Source organism: Haplochromis burtoni, unplaced genomic scaffold, assembly GCF_018398535.1.
Source record: "Haplochromis burtoni strain Fernald_Lab_line unplaced genomic scaffold, NCSU_Asbu1 Contig_229, whole genome shotgun sequence".
Lineage (NCBI taxonomy): Eukaryota > Metazoa > Chordata > Actinopteri > Cichliformes > Cichlidae > Haplochromis > Haplochromis burtoni.
Window position 1 is genome coordinate 818,488 of NW_024582590.1, and position 17,333 is coordinate 835,820.

The window sequence follows — 17,333 nt, forward strand, 5'->3', positions numbered from 1 at the left end:
TTAAAGTGGTTATAACTGCACCTGTAATAAAGGCTAATTGGGTACCAATATGTTTAAACATCTGAATGCAATATCAATATTAATTATCAATGCAATGGTAATGATGATGGTTATTAACAATAGCAGCAAAATATCTCTCCAATCTCAATACTATCTAAAATATAACAGGACACTGGCGTAAATTCTCGATCATCTCACACTTCTGTTTAATCAGTTTTCCGTTTGATGTTTATTCAGTTCTAATCTCAGCCAAACTGATTTACTCAGGAACAAATAAAACACTGAAAAAAGCCAAACAATAAAATGTTTAAGTTATCTAAGTGACTTATATATCATGTTTAACCTGAGTAGCGAAAGACGGCGGGGGTTTGAAAACGATGTACGGGGAGTTCGCTGTTCTCGCCGGCTCTAGTGAGCCTTGAACCCTGGCTCGCTATGGAGCTGGTGGGTAACAGACGTCTCTGAAAATGTTGGAGCACTTTTGCAAATATGTGATGTCTTGATAAACCGAGCAGATATTTGAGGTTTACACAGCTACATTCTCGCCTAAAAATATCTTAAAAGTTTATTTTGTGACCCAGAAAGAATAATAAGAGTAATATTAAAACTAAGTAGCTCCCGCCATTGATGGAAACGGAAATTGGCTGGGCTGCGCTATGAATCCTGGGATATGGTGGGCCACGAAGGATACACCTGACCCGTCCTTCGAATGTGGGGAAAAGGAGCACGCATTTGTCGGCCGCATTCGGAGGAGTCTACGAATTTGGACAGCCTTCGTTGCGTCACTGTGACGTAATTGGCCTACAAATGCGGCCTCGGGAGGATGTAGCCCATGAATTTGGGCGCCCCCAGTGTCTAACCCGCATCTCATGTTTCCTGTTTTATTTTAATAGTTCCTTGTCCTGCGTTTAGGGTATTCAGTTTTGCTTATTCCCTGTCTCGTCGTGTTTGATCTCTCCCAGATCAAACACGACCCTTGTTCCTAGCTCCCTGTTTTCTTTTAGGTCCCCGTCCAGGTTTTCTTTTCTGTGTTTGTAAAGGTTTTGCTACAGTGCAATAAGCTGCTTCCTTCAGTTTACCTTATTGTTTCGAGTCCTGCGTTTAGGTCCTCATCCTGCCTGCAGCAGCACTCAGCATGATGGTAACAAATAGAAAAACTCAAATTGCTCCGATTGTTTATTCCAGTAACATTCCGTGACATCAAACTTCAGTTGGCAAATTTTTTAAATATTAATTTACCTATAAAGTATAGTAAATAACTTTAAAAAGGTGCAATGAAGAAGTGCAAATCCAAAGGTTTTCAGGGCTGGGCATCTATTGTTGAATGCAAAATGACTCAGGACGGCAGCAAAGACGTCATTCTCTTCTCTGCTAAGCTGCAGTTTGGGAGTATTTGGGGGGATTTTTAGGAGGATATCTCATCCTGACTTTTGAAAAACAGTGGAGTGTTATGATAGAGAAAAAGAAGATGTAGTAAGATAAACTGATTATTAGCCTGGGTCTGCACATTAGATTTGCTGACAACATGACTTCTTTAAATGTTTTTTGTTGGCAACCAGGTTTACCGCGACTGCAGCACCGAAACAGGGGCTTCTAAATGTTTACCTGTTGGTGGAGAGGAAGCAGTAACACCACTACAGAAACATGAATACACCCATTCAGCTTTGGGTTAGTTAAAGCACATTAATCTATTTCTTAAGCATCGAACTCGGGAGCCTTTTTTGAGTCTCTTTCAGGATTCAGAGTCTGACCACTGAAAACTACGCCCGGAGTCCGCTCATCAAGGCGTCGTGGAGTTGAAGGTCGGTGCCCAGTCGGGGTACGTATCCAGCGAGAACAAAGGAATTCCCCAAGTTGCCATGGCCAGCAGGACGGCGAGGACTCCAATCGTGTTGACGCCAAGTCCCGCCTTAACCTGCAGCAGACAGGATCAGATTTTTCTTGTGAATTATGGCCAGCATACATTTAGTGAAAGAGTTATTTCTAGTTGCAACCTCTATTTTCTTGTGACAGAACTCACCATATCTAGGGTGGTAAAGTGTCCATAGCCATACACCACAGCACCTGGTGGGTTGGACACTGGCAGGAGGAAGGAGAAGGATGTGCACAGGGTGGCGGGGATCAGGATGTACAAAGGGTTGACGTGTATGGCCTCGGCCTGAAGCGAGAACAATCTCTCATAAATATTTCCCACATTAGTGAGATTAAATAACAATAATTAGTTTTTATTATAAAAACTTTTATTAACATTCAGTCAAAGGATTAAGGGGGGGGGGGGGCAATATGTATTTACATGTAAATGTGTTAGTAACGTCTGTTTAAACGCGTTCCTGTGATTATTTTCGTGTTGGTCTGAAGTGAAATATCGCCCTCTGCTGGTACTGCAGCTTACTGTACCTTTTGCATGCATGTCCTTTTCACGCTTTTTTCACGTATTTTGCTTGTTTACATTATTGTATTTTGCACAACTCTGTTGCTTGTGAAGCTCGCACACAAGAATTTCACTCACATGTGCTGTACCAATGTACCTGCACATGTGATGGGACAATAAAAGTGATTTGATTTGATTTGATTTGATTTGAAATATCGCCCTCTGCTGGTACTGCAGCTTACTGTACCTTTTGCATGCATGTCCATTTCACGCTTTGAAGATGCAAAGTTTGGGATGGACATGGTCGACGGGTGTGTCTATTGCATGCTTTGCAGTGGTACTGGTTGAAAAGATAGACATTGCCAACTTGACATCCCCCCCTCTAACTTGGTCAGAGTGCTTTGTTCACAAACTGCCTCCGTTTGGACCTGTTCTTTTTGTATTTTTTAAACCAGAGTCAATTCAGGGAAATATTACGTGTGTCTGTAGCATATAGGTTTATATGGTTAAATGGTAATTGTACGAAAAGTAAAGCACAAGAGGCAACAATGCATTTAAAAAAAAAGAAATTAATGAAAAACGATGTGTTTCAGGTGATTTTTACGGAGTAACGAGAAAGTAACGTGTAATGAATTACTTCCTCCTGTTAGTAATTAATTAATGTACTACATTACTTTTACGAAAAGTGTGACCCCAACACTGATCACAACAAAGAGGGGAAATATCTCCAACATGCAATTACTTTGCACAAATGTAATGTCTTTGATTTACTGCCCGGGTGTGAAACTCTGTGATGGACCACCTGTGAACATCCAGACTACTGTTTCAAGAATTGTGCTCCACCAAAAAAACACAAGTATACAAATGAGTGGTTTGAATTGACCAGAGGAACGTGCTCAAGGCCAGCATACAGAGGCACCATCTTCTTTTGGAGGTCAACGATGAGGGTTGAATCTCTCAGCCAACCCAGAGATCAGAGAACTAAATGTCCCTTAGAAAAGCTAAATGAGTAAGTTCTGCACACTTCCTGGAGAAACCCCTCCCTACTTATGGGGGGTCCGAAGGACTTGAGACAGAACTGTAAAAAGAGTTGTTAGCCTTGATGTGGTCGTCTCTTTTGTTGTAAGTTCCATATGCTCTGTTTTATGTTGAAACAAAATCTTAAAGCTCATAAACAGTACAAACTGCAGCTAAAGCAAAACACTGAAACAGCAGAACGACTCAGATGTCACAGCAGTTTCCCTCAAAAAAGCTGAATTTATCAGACTGAAAACACTGATGAGGTCAGGACTGAGGAGACATGAGAGGAATCTTGAAGACGTGTCTCTGCATAGTCTTAGCACTCGAGCACTTAAATTAATGCTTGAACTGGAGGCCGACCTCCCGCTAAGTTGATGTTATGGAAGTTAAAGAATTTACAGGCATCAAATAGCATTTAGGCTCAACAAATGAAAAAGCAGATTCTGAGGAAAATGAATCATCTGGAAGCTGAAACCACACAGTTTTACTTATTTTATTTTTGACTAATTTGACTCTAGTGCTGGATTTGACGGTGAAACGGGGAACAACGCGCAGGAAAGGCCCAGACCAGCACCCGTGGTGCACAGCTGATTTCTAAAGAGCTCATTAATTCAACATGAGTATAAAATTGCTGCTCATCCCTTGCGTGTTGTATTTGTCGGGAGAAGCCAATCCGAAGAAAGTAGGGTTAAAGGGAGTGGATTTAAACGGTTTGTTTCAAGCAGACCATGAACGGAGGGATTCCTCCACAGCCCAGTGTAAGATAAATAATGATTATTTTAAGTACTCTAGTAAAGTCCAAGAATAAAATACTGAGCTCAAAATTGAACAGTAATTCTTAGCATTTCGGCAGATCTGTAAAGTATAACACACTGAACTAACCAGAGGAGAGAGAATGGGGAGGAAGATGGTGATGGTGGCAGCGTTGCTGGCCACCTCTGTCAGTGTGGTGGTAAGGAGGCAAGCCACTGTGACTGTGGCTAAGACTGGGAGGTCGCCCAGAGGTGTCATCAGCCTGGCCAGCCATAAAGACAGACCTGACTCCTGCACACACAAACAAACACACATGTTAAGTGTACAGCAGATTTTAGACCAGCTTTAGGTACCATTACATCAACCACTGGTTTCTGAAGGCCCATTTTGAAGATTTGACATGACATTTGTGGACATATGACCAGATGCAATGAGGACAGGCTGGTCTGACTGTGAAGCCATTTGTTCATTAATTAATGATTTCAATTGTAGACAAATTGTCAGTGGACAATGCACAGTTAGACATACCATGGCAAAATTCACAAAAAAGACTTTTTTGTTCAGCTTGAGTCTGAATGAGTGACTGAGCCCATAAACTGAGCAGCAAAGTGCGTACAGAGGGCAATTCAAAGAGAAGGTGTTTCCACTGACCTCTGTAGGTCCTGAAGTCTTTTTACAACCACAGTCGGTTGGCCTATATCTTTATCTATCTCTATATCTGTCGCTGTTTATCTCTAGAGACAGAGATAGACAGAGATATAATTGAAGTGCACTCAAAACTATGCTATTTGAGTGTACTTATGATTTAACTCTAAGCTAAACAATCTTGATCCTTTTTTTATTTCATGCTTTTCAGTAAGTTTTACTATAATCTTTCTGATCGTGAGCACTGACTGAAAACAATGTTGACACAATCAGGGGAGTAGTCCGGTTAAAGTTGTTGTAATCCCCAATGATCTGCACCAGAGAGCTGTTTTTTATCTGGACCTGAGGTTTTTCTGTGTTAGCTGTGAAAACTTTACAGTGTTATGCATCAAATTTCTTCTTGTTCGGTACGAGGAAACTGTTCTGAATGAAGTGTAATTTGTATGTCAGCATACCTCTGCACCTTTAGCGAGGGCAAAGCCTCCACTGACCATCAGGGCAACTTGCCACGGCATGGAGGCCTGAAACTCTTTCCAGGAAATCATTGACTCTGAATGGAGAAAGAAAAACATTTACTGGGACTGATGGCACAGATGCTGAAAAACAGACAAGATGTTCAGAACCTCTGAGATTTAAATGAGTGTTAATACTTTACTGATTTTAGGTATTCACACATTTCTGTGCAGCTTAAAGTTTATTTTTTTATGTAAAAGCTTGATATGCATAGGACACAATAACCAAAGAAGTGAGAATAATGTATTGTAGGAAAACTGTATTAAGAAGAATTAAGAAAAACAAAAGTTATCTACAGTAGTAAATCTACACTACTTAAACTCAACCAATTATGCTAATTTCCTGCTCTGGGGCTCTTTGAGTACTTGTGTTAGCCTTCAACGTCTGAGTAAACAACAAGCCACGTTCCATACATTTACCATATTTTCTGGAGGGTCCGTGAGCAGGTACGATGAAGAGGAGGACGCCCAGCACCAGAGCCACAGTGGCATCTGTGATGTAGTTGGATTTACTGAAAAACAGAAAAAGGGATCAGCTGGGTCATGGTTCATTGCTGCTGTGAAAAATCATAAATATATGTGTTTCCCAAAGAATCTGGTCTGATATTTGTCATTCTATCAAGAAACTGCCTGGAAAGATCAAAACCAACAATAAGTCTGTTGGTTTCTACTGAAAGTGACTCCCAGATGAACTTCTTTGTATTAGAAAAGTTATTTTGTGAAACAGCTGGTAACTCTGGTTCTTTGCATTACAAAGAGGAAACAATACATATTTTTAACAGTGTACGACTTCTCATGTTGCTCTTGGAAGAGGTGGAATTTTTCAAAATGATACTACATTTAAGAGTATTTGCTTCAAGGTTGTCTCCACATGCCTCTCTGGATGCTTCAGCACTACTGTTTATTTCTTCCCGAGAAATCTGTTCTGGCTGTTGAACAGACAGCAGTTTTAGGAGAGAGCCTGCAGCACATTCAGATACACGAATGTGCATGTGAACCACGATTTTTTTTCTTGATATTCATGGGGTTGTGCACTAATTTTCAAGCATCAGACATTCAGGTGTTTCTGGGAGCTCGACTCTCCAGAAACACCTGAAGAGAACATTCAGCGGAAACTTTCAGGGTGCATATTATTGCCTGCAGGCATTATAGTTTCCATATCTCCATCTCAAGATCAAGTTTGAGTTGACACAGTAGCAGAGATCCAGAACAAATAGTAAGATTGTGACCTCTACAGAATGATCTATAGCAGGAGCGCTGCAGAAGGACACTGGACAAAATTAAACTATGGGTTTGTTGTTGTTGTTGCTTTAATGGGAAAAAAAAATCGAGGGCTTTAAGATCACACCTTGTACTTGGGAATAAGTTTGAATAATTTCCAAGAAAATAAAAAGAAGGTTGTGACTCACTGAGGGAAGAGGGAAGCCCAGCCGGGTATAAAACCTGGAGATCTGGTCAACCACAACAAAACCATCACCACAAAAACCACCCCGGTGAAGATCTCCTGAGAACTGGAGAGAGGGAACGAATGAATGTGTGAATGCATAAATTATCATAGGAATGTCTTTCTGTCAATAACTGATCAACAAGTAAATGAATGATGGCAATCTAAGGTAATGTAAAAACCTCTGTATTATTAAATAAATTCCTGAATGAAAATATAGCTCTTTAAAAGAGTTATATTGTAAGTTATATATGTGCTGACAGAGAGAGAGTTCACCAAACCTCCGGGCTACAGATCTCTTTATCCATCTCATTTGGCCTGAGTTGGTCAGTTTGTGAGATAAATGTCTCCCTCTCATGAATATAAAACCAGGTGGCCCTTGCCTTGCCTTGTTATGTTCAAAGTGCACCCAAAAAACAAGTAAATAAATAAATACATTTATTCTGAATGAATCCCAAAAACGAAAAGAAAAAGACTGAAAAATGCAGAAGCAATGTTTCTTTGTAGAAATCATGACCTGTCTGCACAACAAAGCAAACAAAAACTGTCAAGGTTTTTCTACAGAAGAACGCTTCAGGCAACCTTCTGGAGACCCTTAGTCATTCTGGATTAGGCAGGTTGTCCCAATAAAATTCCAAATAAGGGGTTAAAAAATGGGGTAAACATTTATATTCTGATTATTTTTACCATGTGTATTAATATAGGTGTTTTAGACGATACATATATAGTTCAATTTTTATGTTTGTTTGTTTTTTATTCAAAACACCGAATACAAAAATGAATGACCATTCATTTGCCTGTTTCTAATATTTGAGGTCAGTGAATGGATGAATAGATAAATGGACATATTAATGCCTAACAGCAGTAATGATCACGCATGAATGAATAAATGATCAAGCTGATTACTTTGAAGAATAAACAAGTGTGTAAATGAACGAATGAGAGATCACCGAATGGCTCCCAGCTTCTTGTACTCGTCTTCCAGCACCTTTTTCACCGCCCTCTCTCTCTCAGACTGCTCTCCCCGACACTGCCACAGGAACTTGAAGCTGCGTAAGAAAGAGAGAGAGAGAGAGAGAGAGAGAGAGAGGAAGTGCCCACACTGAATTTAATGACTGACTGTGTTTGGTTAAAAGCACAGATAGACAATGAAGAAATAATTATATATTTACATAGTTGTGAAACTATATAGTCAGCACAGTGGCACGGTGGTTAGCGCTATTGCCGCACAGCAAGAAGGTCCTGAGTTTAATTCCACCATCAGGCCGGGGTCTTTCTGTGTGGGCGTTTGCGTGGGCAGTTTGTGGGGATAGGCAAAAACTGCCCATAGGTATGAATGCGGGAGTGAATGTGAGTGCGAATGGTTGTCTGTCTCTGTGTGTTAGCCCTGCGACAGACTGGCGACCTGTCCAGGGTGTGCCCCGCCTCTCGCCCTATGACAGTTGGGATAGGCTCCAGCGCCCCCCGCGACCCTGAAAAGAATAAGCGGAAGCGGATGGATGGATGAAAATATATAAATTATAACCAAGTTATTCAAATACTTAGTGGGTCTGAATTTTACTTTCACTAGCTGGGACCACATCTTCAGTTACGATGAATGATGATGGATGAGAGACCGTGGACTGATGCTGCGATTTGGGGAAGGCCTCGGAGGGGACTGGCAGCAGCTCCTGGGTGGGGCAGATCCCCAAAGAAGGCATCCCCTAGCAGAAGCGAAGATTGGACATTGTGAAGGTCTTGGAGATTGTTGCGAATGTATAACTGGTAGTCTTGTGATGACCATCGGACCGTGAGCTTGATTAAGTGGTCCATAATTCCTTTGCGGGAGGCATAAGTTGCTGTACCAATGTGGAAGGAATGGCCAAAGAAGAGATTAGGAGAAATCCTGGACACCATAAAACTTGCCAAAAATGTGAAAGAAACTATGATCTGGTTGGGATGTGGCTGGATTCGATGATGAGCTGAAGGTCTGGATGTAAGTTATGCTGGGATTTTCTGAGGTAGAGGTAATGGGTCAGCAATTCACAGGGGCTTAAAGGTGAGTTTATTTTAAAGTAAAATATCAAAAAGCGGCTGCGCAATTGGTTGGTTTTGCTTTGTCTGAAGAAGAAGACGAAGCAGTTTTTGGAGACTGGGCGGCGGTTGCTTAAGCAGGGATAAAGATCCGGATGGAATTTTGTCGATAAGGAGGTCAATTCTGAACAGCGTAGAAACCCGAAGAAGGCAAGCAGCAACATAGTGTGCATGCCAGTAAGTAGTCACTGTACTTCAGCCGGAGCATGGAAACGCAGTGATAAAGAAGTTAGGGGCAAACGGCATGGGGTTGCAATGGGAGCCTGACGTTGGAGACCTTTGATGAGTAGCAAGCTGAGATGGGTTTAGAGGTCAAGCAACGCCCCCTGTGGGTATTTTGGCAAAAACATTGACGCCTCCGAGGTACATCTTTATCGTGGGAATTTTAATGCCCAGGAATTGGAATGCAAAAGTTACAAAACTGATCTGTCTTCAGGAGGGGAAAGCTGTGCAAAAGACATCTCTGTATAGTGAAACTCGAGCAGAGTAAGCTCTTTTGCCCAAGATGGGGCCGGACCGCACATGACGATGGGGCCGTCGCGGCTGTTGATCAACCTGGGTGGAGCAGGCTGGTTGACTAGTGGAAAAATCAGCTCTGTCAGATCTATATATTTACAATCAATGATTTGTTGGCAAAGGTAAGCGGATACTGGGAAAGAGGTGACCCTGAAATGACGTTGCTCTATGCTCAGGCTGCTGGGGAACATCCCACAATGCACTGGGTACTGCAGTTTGTATTTGAGTTTGTCTGTCCATATTCTCCATTTTTGTCTTCTCCTCTCTTACTCCCTAACCAGTCACAATAAAAGCCCCCTCGCCGGGCCTGGTTTTATTGGAGGTTCCTCCCCACCATCTCCAAATGTTTACTGAAGAAGGACCACCTGCACATTGGGACCCTCTGATGTTTACATTATATTACAATCACTGGCAGCAAACATCAGCTGATGGTTCAACCTTTGACCACATCTAATATAGTGAACTATTAAAGATACTTCCCTCCCCACACCCACAGTTGCTACAGAACTGCAGAGTGCTTTAAAATTCACCTCCATCCCTGCTCTTCCTTTTTCTGTTCTTCCTGCTGTCATCTGCTCTGTTATTTCCTGAAGTCCGACTACTGCCTTATTTCTTAAATATCAATGACTGCAAATCCAAATAACACATTTTGGGAAAATATTGCAGACTTTTGGAGGATAGTTTGGAGTGTCCCCTCTGCAAATCGATACCTTTTCCCCTGGTAGGGTCTCCCATGGTGTGCATGCTGCGGTGGGTATCCTAGGATCCCCTCGGCTTGCTGCCTGTACTTTGGGGTTTCTCCCAGTAGACGAGCGGGTTTCTTCCCTGCGCCTTCGGGTGAGTGAACAGGTCCTGACTGTTGTCTGCTCTTATGTGCCGACTGACGGTTCAGACTACTCAGCCTTCTTGGAGTCCCTGGGTGGGATGCTTGAAGGTGCTCCACCTGGGAACTCCGTTGTCCTACTGGGAGACTTCAACGCTCATGTGGGCAACGTTAATGAGACCTGTTTGAACATAAGAGTGTCCATACTTGCATGTGACACCAGGACACCCTAGTCTGCAAGTCAGTGATCGATTTTACAATCGTATCACCACACCTGCGGCCATTTGTTCTGGACACTTGGGTAAAGAGAGGGGCTGAGCTGTCAACTGATCACCACCGGGTGGTTAGTTGGATCAGGTGGCGGGGGAGAATGCTGGACACACCTGGCGCACCCAAATGTATAGTGAATTTGTGCTGGGAACACCTGGCAGAGGCCATAGTTTTGCGAGATCGTCTATGCATACCTCTGGCAGAGCTTCAAGGGCATTCCGAGGGAGAATGGTGACATTGAGGCCGACTGGACCATGTTCAGCACCTCTATTGCCAAACCAAATGTTGGGCACCAGAGGTGAAGGGATCCACAAAGCTGAAGAAGGAGGCCAATCTGGCTTGTTTAGCTTGTGGGACTTTGGAGGCAGTTGATATGTACCGTCAGACCAAGCGGAACATGGCTTGGGCAGTGGCTGAAGCAAAAAGTCAGATGTGGTAGGAGTTTGGAGAGGCCATGGAAAAAGACTAAAAAGAGATCCTAGCACACCGTCAGGTAACTCAGGAGGGGAAAGCGGTGGCCTACCTGCACTGTGTATATTGCGGATTGAACGCTACTGACTTCGACTGAAAACATCTCTGGATCTCGTTTACAAGAGACAAGAGAAGGAAGCGGAAGACCGACAGATGGATTGGTGCTGCGGTTGCAGTGATGTGGACGCGGTACCGGTCCGTTGTGGTGAAGAGAGCTGAGTTTAAAAGCGAAGCTCTCATTTTACCAGTCGATCGACATCTCTACCCTCACCTATGGTCACGAGCTGTTGATTGTGACCGAAAGGACGAGATTGCTGATACGAGTGATGGATAGGCTGGTGGCCAGGCAGAGGGAATTCTGGGCTTCTCTGCTTAGGTTGCTGCCCCCACGACCCTGCCCCGGATTACTGGAAGAAGATGGATGGATGCATGGATTGATGGTTTCGAGTGTTTTTATGGGGGTGGTTTTTGGCTCTGTTTAAAGGGTACTACAGTATATGCGCTGTATTTTAAAAGTTCAGTTAACAGCTTAGCTGATCTTCCAGCCGCTTCAATGGCTACCTGTAGGTGTGTGGTGGACTGGCCAACAGTAAACCTTCAGAATAAAAAACTTGCACATTTAAGCTGCTTTAAATAGGCCCACAAAACTGTCAAACAGCATTTATGTTCTTTAGTTCCTTTTTAAAGAACTTAAAGTTCGAGAGCAAATCAGCCGTGTTGAATGACACTGTTTTATGTAGTCTCTGTTGATGGCATTATTAACAAAGCACAAAAGCATAAATATGAAAACAAATGGTTCATCATCGTCAAAACTCTAATAAATATTCACAACAATAAAGACATAAATGTGATGTGATGATACTTTCACTAATTAATCAATGCAAAGAAATCAGAATAGGATGATGAAACTGATAAAACAGAATAACAAATGGAGTGTGCACAAAGAGTAGTCAGAATAGAATAGCACTGATAGCAGGTGATTGGCTCTGCAGATGGTATGCTGACACTCACTCTGAGCCAATGAAGATCCAATACAGCCACAACCATGTCAGCAGCAGCATGATAACACTGATGGGCAGGCACAACAGGAGCCAGTTGGCAAAGTTGATGCTGTTGCAGTCTGGGTAAACGCTGAATGTAAAGACAGTGTTTGGAGAACATTGTTTTTTTTTTTACAGCAGTCTTTCAATCATTTAGTTCATTCTAGCTGTGCAGCAGACTGAATTAACCAAACATGAACGGCAAGCCTTCATTTGTGCCTGTTCATTTTTCTAAAGTAGAATCACTTTAAAGTCTCTTTGTGCTGGTTTTTATCGCCTTTATGTTCCTGAAGACTAAAAGAAAGATCGTATGTGTGTTTTCATTAGGTAGGGATTTGTGTTGGTGTGTAGGGCTGTAATTGGAGGTTTCTGATGTTAAATGGTAATTATGAGACAATATGTTCAGAGTAATTTTACAGAGAAACTTGAAAGTAATGCGTAGAGAAAACAAGTTACTTTCTCTGTGGAGTAATTAAGTAACATACTGGATTAATTTTAGCTGTGTTCTGTGTAATAAGAGTAAAACATTACTTTTTTGGAATAATGATCCTGAGTAAAACTTCATTACAACAGAGAGGGGATATACCTCCAGCATAAGCAAACATTTGACCACACAGCTTGCAATTCATTTGCATGAATGTAATGTCTTTGATGTCCTGACTTGCCATGGTGACTCTCAAAGTGCAGCCAATGAGAATTGATAGATTCTACTTACAAGACACTCACCGGTTGAGGTGCTCAGCGAATATGAGGTTAGGAGAGGTTCCGGGCAGCGTGGTGATGCCGCCAATGTTGGAGGAGTAGGCAATGCCGATGCACATGGCTTTGCATAGCATCCGACCCTGTCGACATCCTGTGTCCCTGTGGGAGGCCGTGGGTACGTTCTCTGCAGCCTGTAAGACAAAATGCGGAGAACTCAAGACAGAGAAGCAGAAATAGCGGAAGTAGCAGAACATGTATGAGCACTGGAAAAATATCAAAGAATAATTTTATTCTGTGTTTGTTTGGTGCTTTTTTGCACCTCGTCTGCTGCAGGCTGCGACTCTGCTGGTATTTGAACAGAAGTGAAGGTTTCTGTGGGGACATCTGGCTCTGTGCTGTCACTGAGAGAGGAATAAGGGATTCAACTGCTCTTCAAGCACATCAGAAACAAAAACTTAGAACACCCTGAACCCAGAGGGCAGCAGTGAATCCCCATGCTTTACATACCTCAGAGCTTCTTTATTTTTTGCAGTACAGTTGTTGATTTCTGGAAAAATGACAGATTATGGTCAGGGCCACAAGTTCCATCCTACTGTAAGCTCAAAAACACACAGCTATCTCACACTTTTAATTATATTTTGTGCTTTTATAAAGTAAAGTATGTTGTCTGTGCAGGTACCGTCCAGCTCCAGGGTAGGGTTGTCTTCACCAGAGTATCCCTCTTCATTCGCCTTTAGAATCTGTTGGAGAACAGCATCTACGATGGGCATCACCATGGTAACAGCTGATGTGTTTTGGACCCACATTGAGAGGAAGGCACAGCCGGACATGAAGCCAAGCAACAACCTGAAGGAGACAGTGGTGTGTTCAAAAAGCAACAATGGAGCCTTCACACTTAAATCTCGAAGAAATACAAAATTTGAATCCAACAGCAGAGAACGAAGATGCTCACCAAGCAGGGTTGACCCCCACCAAGGTGACGAGCCTCAGGGCGACTCTGCGGTGGAGGCCCCACTTCTCGATGGACGTGGCGAGGCAGACAACACCCACAAGCAGGAAGTGGAAGTTATTAAAATACTCCTTTGCCACCTAGAGGAGAAAAGGGATTTTAGAACAGAGAGTGCATCTACAGGGTAATTGAGGAAGAGGAGTTAAAATTTAAGCCCATTTTCAAATTTGAGTTTGTGGCCAAAGAAAATGTTATACAGGGAGTTAACAAGTAACAGATAAACCAATTAAAAATACAGCTTTAAAAAACACACAGATGCACTGGAAAATATTAAATAATTGGATCAGTACAAACAATTGTTCTGAGCTGTAAATCATACAGAGCAAGAAATTAGGAAAACAGGGCTCTTTATTATTTGTCAAGAAAAAAAAGAAAAATTTCATGTTGAAGTCAGTGCTTCTTTTTCCACATGTAGGCACACAAGTAGCACATCGGCTGCTGTGCATTCATAAAGAATAACAATCCTTAAGACGAAGAACATTTTGTCCTCTGTAACTCTGATTGACTCACATTGGAGGACGACATGATGCCACACAGGGGGAAGAGGATGGCGGGGAGCATGGCGGTCATGGACAGTGGAATCACCTCTGTTATCCAGTATATTGCCATCAGCAGCAACACAAAGCCACATTCTGCCTCCTACAGGGAAAACACGATTACACACACACAAACACACACACACACACATCAATGACTGTAATTATAGCTAAAGGTCATTTTTATATAAATGTAATGCAAAAATTAGACGCAGCAGCTTGTCCAGTAAGCCAGAGTCTCTCTCGTCACTCAGCAGCTACCTTCAAACACCTTTAGCTAGTTATTTGGACTGAAGCATTGTCTAATTTAACCTTCATTCCAGCGGTTATCTTTCTATTATCTTTACTTTTTTCTTTTGTCTTTTCTTTTTTTGAACCATCCGGTTGTGGATCTGCATGAACATTTCCGCCACCAGGCTTCACAGTCAGGGCCCAGTATTTTGGGTGTCACACTATCAAGTTCTGCTTGATAGTGCAATAATGTTTCCCGTTTTTATTATTATTAGCTTGTCTGTTGATCTTGTCAGTCTTGAATTCTTGCAGTTACTTTGCATATCGGAAGTTATTAGTTCCCTTCACTTCACATTCTTTTCCTTTGAGTCCTTTCCTTATGCAGAGTTTACGTTTCTGTTGGAGTTTCCTTGTTTGGTAATTAGTGGTTGTTTGTGTCTAGTGTTTATTGTTACTTCCTCACCCATAATTGAATCGATCTCATGCAGACATGTCTCTTTTCCTCACTGATGTGTCGACCTGAATGCTCCCCATTTTAAAAAAAATAGTGCTGTCTCCCCCTTGTGCTTTGTCTCAGCTATTCTCTCATGTGCTCTGTGTCAGTTTATGCTGTGCACTTGATTTGCTGCTTCATGGACTTTCATGGAATTCTAGGTTCTCCTGAAACAATCTTGGTCTGATCTGTACTAAATATTAGACTTGTAGTCAAGACCGCCTAAACCAAGACAATACCGAGACCAGAGGGTATCGAGACCAATACAAGATGAAGACCAAGACAAAGTCGAAACGAGACCGAGACAAAAAAGTCTTTAAACTGCAGCCAGATGCTGCTTTGTTTACGGGTCTCAGGCATATTTATGTGTTTTTGCGATGCACTCACACAGCCCTCCTCACCGCTGTCTACTGTCTCACTCACTTACTGAGAGGACAGACGCACGCTCCACTTGACTGTCACGTCTCTCACCCTCTCTGTTTTTCACATAATGATATTATCCTATATCCTCGCACATGATTGGCCACAATATGGAGGGATTGGAGCATAGCTGAGCCACTGTGTGAGAGCTGAGCAGCGAAAGGACATTGAGGAGCGGCTCTCGCTCAATGGGAGTCGACTCTTCTGATTCACCACAAAGCACTCTCTAAGCACGGCTCTTAGAGCTGATGCTTTTGCACATGACACATTATCGAACGTTACGTTGTGTGTCATGGATACTGTTGACTCCAAATCTCCCGACCACTATGTCGATCTGAGACAGCAAGACCGAGACAGCGAGACCAAGACAAGACTGAGGGATTCGAGACCAAGACCACGTAAAAGTGGTCTCAAGACCACTAACTAAATCCAACTAAATATTTCAAATCTTATTATAGCCTGAAAAACAAAATCCCACTGGCAAGCTTTGTTTTTGCACTGCAAAGGCTTTCCTTTGACCTATTTTCAATGTAGGTCAAACTTTCTGTAATCGGATATTGAGCTTTATTTGCAATCCCAGACAAGTCATTTGTTAACTGAAATTGTAAAAACTAACCATGAGGTATCATTTTATGTGTTTTCATTTTATGAGTATATAAAGTTTTATATGCAGAAAGTTTTAGAAAAGGATCAAGGGTCAGCTGGCACTAAGTACAAGGGTCTGTTAGCCGTATTTATAGTGACGGGAAAAAGTGTAAAAGATCTCGTAGTGCTCAGAGTTGAAAAAAGTGTATAAGTACAAATCCATGACTGGCTGATAGGAAAGCAAATAAAGAGCGAACGTAAACTTAATAAAGCACAGAGACTGTTCAGATCATCACAAAAACTCTACAATAACTACAACCTACTGAGATCATATCATAAAGTTTATGTGCTATACAAGTAAAACTAGCAGTGGCAACATATTTCACAATATGCAAATAATGATAGGAGCTGCTTAAAAACACTGATCAGTGCAATTTCAGTTAAATGAAACCGTTATGGAGGGGATACAGTTCCCGTCATATTTGTGCACACACCTTTGTTCCGATGACCAGAGGAAGAGGGAGCAGCAGCAGCGGCGTGAGGATGATCAGGAGAAGGCTGTGATAGTTCCACAGTGCTTCGCTCAGCTTCGACAGCATCCTCCGGTCGCACATCAATTTCGTCTCTCCTGCAGGATCCTACTGTGACCCCGCAGTTATTTGGCTGTGATATGTTAGAGAGGGTAATAATTGACCGAGAATGACAAGCTGGAAACCAGTTTGGGGAAGTCATCAAACTACTGGAAGCTTCATTTTACATTTCCATATCAGTTTTCTTGAGCAAGATACAAAAGCTCATTAGTAACTGTTGGTTATCTCTCCACTAAGACAAAGGTCAGATGTTAATGTGACAAGGCTTTTCATTTATTTCAAGCGTGGTGCTTGAAAGGGTCAATGTCAATAGTTTCGCTGGAACTACAAATGCTTTTTTCACACCTAATGGAAGTATACCGATTCACAAAACATTTATATGTATCGGTGGTGTGTACTCCATTGTGTGTTATTAATGCTAAAATTTCTTAATCTTCCTTTTGACTTTGTCACAGACTCTGACATAAGAACCAAAATATAAAGGATGCAAAGTTTCTTATCAAGAATCATTTTTATTAAAGTATGTATAGCAAGTATACATATACAGACTTAATAAGTTGCTTCTAGTGATACTGTTTTTGTACTTGTTTCAGATCCTGATTTTTAAGGGTTTATTTTTTGTTTGATCTTGTTGTGAAATATTTTAAACACAATATTTATTTGCTAGAATGCCGGCCTGCATCATTTAAAATCATCACTAGATTAAAAAACATGATAAGGACTGTTATGTGATTTCATGTTGAATAGTCAGAAGTAATAAGACACATGTTGAAAACCCCAGAGCTCCATTAAAGTTTAGCTGAGTTTATAGCCTGTTGCCTTTGACCCA

At 41.9% G+C, this 17,333-nt stretch overlaps 1 protein-coding gene across 1 annotated transcript; it reads right to left on the bottom strand.

The window, feature by feature from the left end:
- Positions 1 to 581: 581 nt before the first annotated feature.
- Positions 582 to 16,910, bottom strand: LOC102299001 (solute carrier family 13 member 1). The gene is made up of 15 exons (XM_014338472.2): positions 16,409 to 16,910; positions 14,160 to 14,288; positions 13,593 to 13,729; positions 13,320 to 13,486; positions 13,148 to 13,187; positions 12,960 to 13,041; positions 12,665 to 12,831; positions 11,910 to 12,029; positions 7,696 to 7,794; positions 6,711 to 6,812; positions 5,722 to 5,813; positions 5,245 to 5,339; positions 4,274 to 4,435; positions 2,021 to 2,158; positions 582 to 1,915 (listed from the first exon to the last, which is right to left on the bottom strand). The coding sequence occupies exons 1-15, from the start codon at positions 16,526 to 16,528 to the stop codon at positions 1,781 to 1,783; spliced, it is 1,785 nt and encodes a 594-aa protein (XP_014193958.1). The 5' UTR covers positions 16,529 to 16,910; the 3' UTR covers positions 582 to 1,780.
- Positions 16,911 to 17,333: the final 423 nt, after the last annotated feature.

Coding starts and splice junctions, on each gene's coding strand:
- LOC102299001 (XM_014338472.2), bottom strand. CDS start 16,528: ATGTGCGACCGGAGGATGCTGTCGAAGCTGAGCGAAGCACTGTGGAAC. Junction 13,730..14,159: donor GCATCATGTCGTCCTCCAAT/GTGAGTCAATCA, acceptor TTTCTCCTCTAG/GTGGCAAAGGAGTATTTTAA. Junction 12,030..12,664: donor TTCGCTGAGCACCTCAACCG/GTGAGTGTCTTG, acceptor CTTTACATTCAG/CGTTTACCCAGACTGCAACA.